The 11,787-nt window shown below is 40.9% G+C and overlaps 1 protein-coding gene across 2 annotated transcripts in view; it reads right to left on the bottom strand.

Annotated features, from left to right (window-relative positions):
• Positions 1-2,288: 2,288 nt before the first annotated feature.
• Positions 2,289-11,787, bottom strand: part of LOC136644625 (interleukin-1 receptor type 1-like) — a 33,564-nt gene continuing 24,065 nt past the window's right edge. For both annotated transcript variants that reach the window (XM_066620645.1, XM_066620647.1), the window contains exons 8-11: positions 9,141-9,283; positions 8,162-8,305; positions 6,863-7,027; positions 2,289-3,617 (exon numbers count right to left, since the gene is read on the bottom strand). In XM_066620645.1, coding sequence (XP_066476742.1) covers positions 3,229-3,617; positions 6,863-7,027; positions 8,162-8,305; positions 9,141-9,283 — 841 coding nt within the window. In that variant the 3' untranslated portion in view covers positions 2,289-3,228. The remainder of the gene's footprint in view (positions 3,618-6,862; positions 7,028-8,161; positions 8,306-9,140; positions 9,284-11,787) is intronic.

Below are 11,787 nucleotides of genomic sequence, written 5' to 3'. Positions count from 1 at the left end.
AAAAAAGAAGAGAATGAAATGGCTCTTCTTTGTTTTATTAAAACCATCCCTTTGCTTTTCTATGAGGAAGAAGAAAACCAGCAGAGTGCCACTTTGCTTTCCTTCCACTGCAGGATATCTGCTACCTGAATGGAGGCAGCTTCTTGCTTCCTGGTAAAACTGATTCACAACATGAGCTCACCTTGCTGATGTTTCCAGTTAGCTTGCCATCATCATGAAGCCAAGGTATTTCTGTGGTTAGCCACAGCTAGTTCAGACCTCCTTGGCACATGTAGGAGGAGGACTTTCTGCCCTAGTATCTCACTTTCCGTTGACATTGAATTTCATTTCAATATTGTGCCATTTATTCCGCTTCTCAAGAGAGCCTCTGGAGGTTTTTGCAGACTAGGGCTTGTGTCATCTGGTATGAGAGTTCATTGTGTCACCCCCATGATGGGCCTCCTTCCATATTAGACCATGCAGAATAAATTACAATATTATATGCACAGTCTAAACGTAGTGCCATCACTAGGGTTGGGTTAGTGCTACTTTACCCCCATTAATTTTATTTAAATATATAACAGTACATGGTAACAAACAAAAAACCAGTGGCCAACTTAATAACACTCACATAACTGATTTAGGGCCCAATCCTATCCAATTTTCCAGTGCTGGTGCAGCAATGCCAACAGAGCATGCGCTGCATCCTTTGGTGGTGCGGCAGTCACAGAGGTGACCTCAAGATATGGAAACATTTGTTCCCTTACCTCAAGGTTGCATTACGGCTGCAATAGTGCTGGAAAATTGGATAGGATTGGGCCTAAGGCTGCAATCCTATCCACACTTACCTGGGAGTAAGCCCCATCAGTGGCGTAGCTAGTGAGGGGTGGGGGCGCGGTCCAGCCTGGGGGGGTGACACCACAAGTGATCAAAATCACTAACATTGCAGTGGTTAGGAATAACCCCATCATGCTGCATACCATTGGATGCAGAATTTACAGCAGAATGCAATGAAAAATACCAGAGTGGAATATCTCCTTTCTATCAAAAGATATGGCCAAAACCCTGGAAAACAAAACATGCACGGAGGCCTATGGAAAGCGAGTTTGGGCCATATCGCGCATTTACTCGCGAGTAGGTGAACTTGCCTTAGTCCTTCAGAAAGGCAAGCCGAGTGGACTACAATGACACCAGAATGGACCTGATCTGATGAACCCAGCCCCGCAAAAACATCTGAGAAGGAGGTCCCAAGCTGACGAATGTATTGTTCTCTTATACAAGTTGAGTTTTACACACATTTGAACTGTGTGGCTGTAAAAGAGGAGCCACCCACACTTGCTGCTTGGTAAAGCTCACTATTCATTTTGCTGTGTAAGTTCCCAGTGCACCATGTGTTTTGTCTTTCATTTTAATTGCCATCACAGAGGAAGGGGCGAGATCACTGCAGTCTGAGCCTTGGGATACAGCAATTGTGCTCCTTCCTCTGTATGGGCCTTTTAAATGAAAGAAGAAACACTGGATGTGCTGGGAATGATCCCAGCTTACAGAGCAAAAAGTGGCAAGCTTTACAGAGTAGTACAGAAGTGGCAAGTGGTGGCTCCACTTTCATAGCCCATACTTTCTGTGAACCGAACATTACGGAAGTTGAGGCTTACACAAATCAAAGAGTACTTACCAGATAACTCCCAACTATGTGCTTGTTTCTGCTTTCAAAGCATCATGAGGCAAGATTTTTTTTGCAAAAGCCATACTTTGCGGCGTTTGAAAATGGAGTTATTTTACTCAGAAGTAAGCCCATTGTGTCCAGTAAGACATAGGCTGCAATCCTATCTTACCACAAATAAACACAATAAACACCTCTAGCTACACTGGTTTTTCTCAGCAAGGCATGTCATATGTGCTTGACAATTCTAGTTTTAATTATATTGTTTCTCAGTTTACCTGGGACAAAGGTTCATCTTATCATTCTGTAATTTCCCATCTCTTGATATCTAAGAAAATTGATATTATAATGATCAACTTCCAATTCTCAAGAAGGAAGTCAATTTTTATTGCGTGCGTTGTTAAAAGTTCAGCAATTTCTATACTGGAATTCTTTACGCAATATTACATGAATGCCATCTGCCCCAGATTAGTTTAACTGTCTGCTGACTTCATCTATTGTTATCTCTATTTGGCAAAACTTTTCAGATGCCCTTCCTAAGGACAATCATTTACACATGGGTATTGCAACATCTTCTATACCAAGGATACACAGAATGTAAAGGAATAAGTTTATTATGCAATATAATGGAATTATTACATTACATAGTTATACAATTCACAGAAACAAGATTACACAATTGTTAATGAAATAAGCAACCATGGTGAATTATGTTTGCAGAAAACAAATTCTGATCCTAATTTTTTTTAGGAAGCTAAATTTGTGCTGGCATGCTAGGTAAACTCATAACAAAGGCAAATCTGTGATTTAAATTCAACTACCACCCATTTTAAAAATGTGATGATTGGACACATTCTTCCAAAACCCTTTTGCACATTGCACAAGGAGATACTTTTTGAACTGGCAAAAAACTCAAATCACTTCAGATTTGATCAAATTATTTTTGCTGGCATTAAAGGACTGCATAGTTCATTGAATTAAAATACATATGAAAAGCAGCAAAATGTTAACATTTATTGCTTTGCACTTACCCTCTGGAAGGACAGCACACCTAAGAAAGAGAACATGGTGCTCTCTTTCCATTTTTCTCCTTGGGAGATACTGCAGTAATATGCACAGTATATACAATTCTTTTTTCAAATGCCAGAAGGAATGAAACAGCTAAAAACACAACCAATATTTCATTCAAACCCCCCTGGCTTTCAAATTTAAAAATCCCACTATGTATAAAGTATGCATATAGGGGAAAACAATTTACTTCATATTCATCTGTTTTATCCATAAAATAGCAGCAGTATAAAACAGCTTCCGCCTTTTCTTTCCCCAGATGCACTTTAGGCATCCATATTGTTTTTGATACTTGTTGATGTAGCTCACAGATCAAAAACACAAAACTTCAAAACCCTACGGCTGAATTAATCTACTGAAGACGAACTCAGAACGCTTAAAAGGACTGTGCCCCGATTCCAGTCTTGAACACCCTCTAACTGGAGGAATGTGTGCAGCACAACTAAAAGCATCCTGACATCATCCATTAGAAAAGGCACATGTACATTGTGTAGGGTCATTCAGAGGTGGCCTTGTTATCATCCTTTCAATACTGGAGCAGATTTGGAAAATTCTGGTAGCAAGTGAAAGTCCGAGGAAGGTGGACTTTGGCTGGCTGGCATCTGGTACCTCATATTTTTCCAAAACCTTGAAGTAGCCATTTGAGACTCCTCTGAAAAATCTCCCCTCCACATGAGCACCCCATGTTTCTGTTTAAGGTATTTTATCGATTCCGGCATGTTGGTGTAGTCTATTTTATCAAGTTCAATTAGTATAACCTTAATTTCATCCGGAATAAGAGCGCGGTACACTGCTATTTGCTGTTCGGAGGCTTCTATCTGTGTGCTGGAGCAGGATAAATCTGGTAGTAGCACAATGATCATTCTTCTGCTTTGTTTGATAGTTTCATCAACAGTGTTGACCACAGCTGAGGATACAGGGAAGGTCGGTGCATGTAAAATATTGTTCAACAGAAGTTTATATTTAGAAGTTCCAACATTAAGAATTCATACAGAAATTACTAATTCAGACACAGCCAAGTAGTGACCCATGAGCTGCGCCCAGCTCACACCTATTTGACCCCCAGACCTATCTCCACCTAGCAGGTAAAATGTGCAAGGCGCTCACTCTCCCCTTGAGCAGTACCTGACAAGTGAGACTACTCATTGCGCACTTGTATTGACATCTATCAGGTAAGAAGTTGCACCTTCTGTGCTACTTTTGAACTGCCCATGCCTGTTACCATAATTTCACTTTGGAAGCAGTGTTTAATATTTCAGCAAAGAAGAGACCTCCAAGGTAATGCCAAATCATCATGATGATCAACAAGACAAATAGTGACATAAGTGGAAGGGGGGTTACACATACAGATTGTACTGAAAACCATGGGATTTGACATAGTCACCCAGGGCACTGTGTAGAGAGAGAATAGCAAGGAACCAAAAAGCAGAGGAATAGCTTCCCCCAATGGAAACAGTGAAAAATGATACCAGCCTTCTTCAATTGTCCTCTCCCCTTGGTCTGCAGCAGAATCCAAGAGGATCTGCTGCCCCAAGAAGTATACACCCAAGCAGCCCCCCTCCCACTACTCTTGCTGCTGCCTTTGCCTCCTCCTCCTTGCATATCCAATTGCTTACAAAAGCAGTCAGGTGGGCAAGACGAGGTGAGCCCCAGAGGTTACCCCATCCCCTTAACCTAAGCTCTGGTGCTACAATTGGACAGCCGATTGAAATAGCTCAGTGGACCGCAAACTGGCACAGGTGCAGAATGGTCCTGATCATCAGCCCCACACAACTTGCTGTGTGAAACAGCTGTTTCAGTCAGCCTTCCTGATGCCTGGTCCTGGTCTGCAGAGACAAATGCTATGTCCAGGGAGAGATCCTCCACATTACTAGCAATTCTAGGCACAGGCAAATGAAGTCAAACACTATAACAATGGAGGTATGGAAGGTCTATGGAGTACATCAACCGGGGCGGGGGGGGGGGGCTTTGCAGCACACTCCTGCTCTTTCTCCTGGAAAGGGAGAGGAGAACATGTGAAGAAGGCTATAAAGCCAGGTAAGGAAAGTTCATGAGACTCAGGGTGCGAAAGGAGCCAAGCAGGTGAGGATGATCAACAGGATCAGACTCAAGAGAAAGGGAGCAAAGAAGATGAGGTCATAGCAATATATATTATTTAGTTTTGGCAGAGATGAGATTTCTTAGTGATTTAAGTGGGTGAGTGGGTAAATTTGATCTCTTGGAGTGGTTTAATTTTTAAAGAAGCCAATGCCCGCAAACATAAGAGTCTAGTGGGTACATAAAAACTTCCATCTTCTTTCTGGGTGACCTCAGCTGATGATAATTTCAGATACAAATCAGCTGGTCATGAAAATGCACATTTTTCGGTGACACACTGACTCATGAGTTGCACGCATGGAAGACTCAGAAAAACACTCAAGTCAGGGGCCCCCTGACTCGGCACTCATCCCCACACATGCTGAGTCAGGTCTGCCTGTGTTTGCTTATTGTTTTTACGGCGTGAAAAACCTTGTGGAGCCATCATTCCGACTGGGCAAGCAGCAGGGAAGTTCCAGCCAGGAGGCAGGAAAAGGGTTAATGTTTTCCTCTTACAATGGATTAGAGTGGGGAAGGCAGGAGCCTGTCTGTGATAGGAAGGAAGGAATGATCATTGGATGCAGGAGGAGGGAGCCCAAGGGGGTTCTTGCTTTACAGTTGGCTGTAGAACCCCAGGGAGAGAAAGAAAGGAGGCAGGGAAGTTGGGGGGGGGGCAGTTTGTAGCAATCATGGGCTGTTACTTGGGCAGACGAAACCTCACTGAATGACTGGCCTCAGTGGGACTACTTCTAAGTAGAGTTGCAAATGATTGGGTCATCCTGGTAAGTCTCATAGCTGCTGCATGTGACCCTCCTTCCTCTTGGCACATGTCCCTACTCTCACACAGTCCCTCCCACCCCCTCCTACCCTCTTTACAGATGGGACGGAACAGAAGGGGAGTCTTTAAACTGAATTCACACACACACACACACACACACACACAGAGCCTGGAAACAGCCCCATTTTTTCCGCGGTGGGCTTTTGGGGGGAGGCAACTCGTCTCAAGTCCTTAGAGTCACGAAGGGTGACTTGGGGACTTGGAAAGTGCCCCACAGGGGGCGGTGACTCTAGACTGAATGTGAGTCAAGTCCTGCTGAATTTTCTCATCTCTGGTAATACCTCCTAGAAGGCTGAGGAGGTGTCCCTGAAAAATAAACTGCTCCATGAAACAGCACCTCAGAGGCAAATATAACAGTATTCTAATGCAGATGTGTTCATAGAACTGTACTCACCAGCTCATTAGGTCAGATCCTGCTATGTACTTGACCACTACTGTGACATTTCCTACAAGGCAGCAGTGGAAGAGCTACTCCCAGGAGGATGAGCCAGGTTGTTACTCATCATTAGGAACTAGGGATTCTAGTTTAAGAATACACCTTGGGTAAATTGGCTTGCCTACCATTTTCTCTTCTAAAGTTTTTCTTAATAGCAGGTGATTGTCCCCAAGCTAGCAACAATACACTTCTCTCATTGGCACTGCACAAAAACAGCTGTACTTTTCTGCACCAAACTTCTGAATGGTTTTATGGCTTTTAACCCAGTGGTTCCCCAAACTAGGAATCAGGACCGTCTGGTGGGTCACGACCTGATTTTTGGTGGGTCGCCAATGGGTGATGAAGGATCAGATAACTAATTGCCTCAAGTCTTGAGGCTATTAAAAATAAGATACTGTAGCTGCCAATGACCCTGCAAAGAGCACAGCTCCTGCAGTTTGCAAGCATGTGTAAATATAGGCAGATAAATGTTTGAGGGTCTTTTTCTGATTATTATTACTTATAAATAATATTATTATTTAATATAATAAAATATTATTTCTTTCAAGATCTCCTTTTTTAAAATTCTGGTAAACATAGGTAGGTCCCTACAGAGTGCCATTTAAAAAAGTGAGTCCCAAAACTAAAACATTTCAGAATGACTGTTTTAACCTTTTTCTTTTTTATAATACTGTATTGTAGCAATTACACCAAGAACAAAGAACAAGGTAACAAAACAGTGTAAAAAAGAAGTTGCATTATTGGAGGTATGACTTACACCTTTGCAGTTGATGAAATCTTTTTAAAAAAAAAAACCACATACCTTGCCCTGGCAAATCATCCCTTCCAAATATGAAGAGATTATATCCACACTGTTTTTCTAACACATCAGGAAGTACTTTTAGGACAAAGATATCAGGTGAATATGAGCAATTAGTTGCATCTTTGGGATACAACACACAGGCATCATAAAGCTTCCCATCTGAAACTAGAAAGAGAAAAAAGAGTTTTGTTAGGGTTTTGTTTTTTTTAATCAAAAGGAAAATATACATTAAGTGTTACCTGTTACTACTGGCTGTAAGCTGGTTCACACACACACTTTCACAAGTCATTAACTACAGAATCAAGTGGTCCTAGGACATACGATATGGCTACCTTGTTGAAGCTAGACAGGTCTGGCCAATGCTCAGATGGGTGACCACCTGAGAATCTCATTTATGCTGCTTTGAGTCCAATAATGAAATAATATAGATAACTGGCATGCAGACATGAGCCACTCAAGATTAATCAGAGGCAGAACTTTCACCTCACACGTTGTCCACTCATCACTTTTCAACTGAGACAGTTGACCCACTCAGCTGAGAGTCATTGGAGGTGTCAATAAATGATTCAGGCACATGTGAAGCAGTTCTTTAGAATGACTATATAGTTAGAAAATGACTTGTATATTACATTCACTGAATACAACACATTTCCTCTTTCCCATGGCATCTCTCATCAATGTGCAAGATACAGGACTTTCAGAAAGTGTTCAATGGCTATCATTTTTACTTATAATATCAAAGGTACTTGGAGAAAACAAAATATAATATCAAACGTCATTAGATCTCCCAGAATGAAAGTAAAAATTAAAGATCTAAACAGGAGTTGGGATAATAGAAAACTAGCTGCACATTATCAAAATACAACTAATTTAATTTAGACTCAAGGAGTCTTTCAAACTGAAAATACACAACAGCTCCAATCACAAGTCTATACACAAAACAGTCTTACTGGGCAGGCAGGGCTGCAGTATCCATTAGTTTGAATAGGCTTCAGCCTAGGTGTTCCTCAGAGACAAGAGCCCAGCCAGGAAAGAGCCCTGGAGCACCGCTGCCAGTTCATGCTGCTGACCCAGCTTGTGGTCCCAGGTTGGGCAGAGCCTCCCCTTGCCATGGGGGTGCCCACACCTCACGGGGCTCCAGGGCTGTTCATCCTGTAGCTGCCCCTGCTGCGCTCACTTTGCTCCCCACCTTTTTGCAGCAAACTTGGGGGGGGGGCTCGGGGGGGGGGCTCCAGACAAAGCTTTATTATTCTCTTTAGCCAGCAGAGGGCATGATGAGCTTTATAGTAGTGGACTTACTTTCTTTCCTGAGAAGAGGTTGGCAGGAATCTCGATACCAAAGCACAATATCAACTTTGAAAAACTTGTAGATGAGCACAGAGGCCAGTATAACAAAAAGTGGTGATGCAAGTCCTCCAATCAAATAACCTTGAATGTTTAGAGCTGTACTAGTCAAAGGAGATGAAAAATAGCAAGAATGAGGCAGTCTTTTCGCAAAAAGTACATACAAAATAAAATGAGCTGCAGTACCATTTCCATTACGCTATAAAATTCTCATAAAATATATACCACTTAGGGCCAAATCCTATCCAATTTTCCAGTGCTGGTGCTGCTGTGCCAGTGGGGCATGTGCTGCATCCTGTAGTGGGGAGGCAGTCACAGAGGCCTCCTCAAGGTCAGGGAACATATTTGTTTCCTTACCTTGGGACTGCATTGCGGCTACACCGGTGCTGGAAAGTTGGATAGGATTAGGCCCTTAGTTCCCTTATTGGAGGAGCTCTAATGAACAAATAGCAGATAATCAGCCCTTCCGAACAAACAGCAGATAGTCAGCCCTTCCCAAATTAGCACCTTTTATTTCCAAGTAGCAAAAAAGAGAAATGCTTTACACAGTACATAATTTGACTGTTACAACTAAGAGGAAAAATGTGCAGGATTTTTACAGCGCAATCCTGTGCCTGCTTAGTCAGAAGTAAGTCCAATTCTGCTCAATGGAGCTTACCCCTGGTAAATGTGTATAGGATTGCAGCTTTAATCTATTAAATTTAACGGGAATGTCCATATACATTACCACAACAGAAGCATTCCATTGGGTTTTAAGGGTTTGTCAGAAATCTTGCCAAGAACATCCCTTTATATGCTGTACCAACTGAATGCATAACTTCACTTAATGTTATGCATGATGAACTATTAAAACATCTTTTCAATACTTTGCAGCTGTCAGAGTATCTTGTCAGTATAAAACAAAACAAAAACTGAAATAAACCAAAAATCAGACCTGGGCGATTTAGCACAATATATGCTGAACTGCGGAAAGTAACTGCGGAGCTTACAAAACAGGTGAATTTCTCATAGTCTTCACTTTTCATTTCCGAAATATTAAATTTTGCTCCCACTATCCATTTCCCAGAATGACGACGCCTAATATCACAAAACATTAAAAAATTATATGAGAAAAAAAGATGTAAAACAACAGATTGTGTGATTCCACTCTGCTTTTGGAAAGTTAGAGAGAAGGACAAATTACTCAAGATGGAAAATGTTTGTGATTAAATACTGAATATTTACACTTCTTCCTCAGATTTACCTCACTATCCAGGTACTGCAAAGGTAAGGATTTAGTTGAAATCAAAGAAAAAAGATTGGGCCGTATAATAAAAGAAATCAGGAAATCTGCCAGACCAAAAAAATGATGATACCATTATACATCTAATGTATCCTAAATGTTCCATTACATTTTCAACACCATACATTTTACTGACACATCGTCAGTCTGGCCATAGAAGTTTATAAGCTTAAACAGTCACATTTGTGGCCAAAACTTAAGAGGGTACTAGTGTATAGCTGCCATAGAGCTTGGGCCAAAGCATTTTATACCACCTCTAAGCAAGATGCATATATGTTCCTGGAAGGACAGATGGAAGGAAGTGTGACTGGCTGGGATATGTGCGGGAATGTCTACTCAAAAGTAAGTCCCAGTTAGTTGAATAGGACATGTCGTTGTTGTTATTCAGTCATTAAGTTGTGTCTGATTCTTTGTGACCCCATGGACCACAACATGCCAGGCCCCCCCGTCCACCACTAACTTCCAGAGTTTGTCCAAATTCATGTTCATTGCCTCGATGACGCTATCTAACCATCTCATTCTCTGCTGTTCCCTTCTCCTTTTGCCCTCTGTTTTTCCCAGCATCAGGGTCTTTCCTTTTTTTTTTGTTTTTTTTGTTTTTATTTTATTTTATTATATTAAAAACAAATACAAAGAAAAAAATTTAAACAAGAAGATATTACCAGTTGTGTGGCAAATGCAGAAATCACAAACTACATTTCTTTGTTCTACTATAAAAGCATACAAAAAAAATAGTTTTTAATTCTTAAACAATCTACCCCAGCCATTTTCAAACTTTTTCATCTCACGGCACACTGTCAAGGCACTAAAATTGTCAAGGCACACCATTAGGTTTTTGATATTTGTCAAGGCACACCATGCTGCCAGTGGGGGGCCTCAAATCTCTATTGGCCCTACTAATAAATGACCTTCCCCCAAATTCCTGTGGCACACCTGTGGACCACTCACAGCACACCAATGTGCCATGGCACAGTGGTTGAAAATGGCTGATCTACACTTATTAAAAAATACATTTTCAACACAAAAAATAAAAAAACATAAAAGTTAAATCCCCTATCTACTCATCAAATCCATAGATTATTTAGTCCATTATATCGAACTACATTTCTTTATTCTACTACAAAATCATACAAAAAGTTATCAGATCTTAAACAGACTAAACCAGGGGTGTCAAACTCGTTTCATACCAAGGGCTGAATACCATTCATGATTCCTGCTGAGGGCTGAAAGTGATGTAATTAGGCAGGAAGTGATGTCCTTAAACAGGTCATAACCAAAAATAAGCACTGTTTCTCATTTAGGAGCTCATTCACTGCAAATGACAGAAGAGAAAATACACAAATCTTGATTATCTTTCAATTTTCATGTGGGCTGCCCTTACAGCAGTAACACCTCAGTAGCTGAGAGTCTGAGGGCCTGATAAATAATTTCCGCAGGTCACATCCAGCCCCTGGGCCTTATGTTTGACACCCCTAAAAATTCACACAAGAAAAATGAGAAACATGAAAATTAACTCCACTATCTACTCATCAAATCCATAGGTTATTTAGCCCATTTTCTCCTCGGTGCACAGTAAGTCCATGAATGGTTTCCAATTATCCATAAAAAAAATTTTACTGACTTGTCTTTAATAACAACTGTAAGTTTATCCATCATGCATCAAAACCTCTTCCTCCTGACATTGATCCTGTTGCATATCTTCTGATCTTCCCTCTTGTCCTAAATCCGGCTGTTCTTTCAATTTCTGCATAAAGTTTCTTGCATTTTGAACCATATCCAGCCAGTAGCTTTTTTGTTTTCTATAAAGCTGGTCAACTTCTGAGCCAATGATTTGTTCATCTATTTGTAAATACTGAGCTAGAACCTGTACTATTCATTGTGTCAAATCTTCTCCAACTGCTCCGCAATTCTTTGGTACGGCTCTTAGTCTCAATGTTTTTTCTTTATTTACTTGTTCCATCAAAGATATCATATCCAATGTTTTCTCTTGTTCTGAACTCAGGTCTTCCATTCTGCAATCAGTGATATTCACTTTTTTCTGGATCTCCTGTGTCTCTTGTTTAATATGTTTGACAGATTCTTCCAGCTGAGCCATATCTTGTCTCAATTTGAATTTCAGGTCTTTAAGCTCTTGGTCAACTGAATCTATTTTTAATGAAATTTTATCCTGAAACTGCTGAAACAGGTATTCCAGAAATTCCACTTTAAGTTCTCTTTTCGGAGTCTGTATTAGTAATCTTGGCTATTTCGTTTGTTCTTTTGCTTTCTCCATGGTATTGGTTCTTCGTTCCAGTTTTCA

Source organism: Tiliqua scincoides, chromosome 3 (genome assembly GCF_035046505.1).
Source record: "Tiliqua scincoides isolate rTilSci1 chromosome 3, rTilSci1.hap2, whole genome shotgun sequence".
Taxonomy (NCBI): Eukaryota; Metazoa; Chordata; class Lepidosauria; order Squamata; family Scincidae; genus Tiliqua; species Tiliqua scincoides.
The sequence above is the reverse complement of the archived record's forward strand: the minus strand, read 5'-3'. Positions and strand labels throughout refer to the sequence as shown.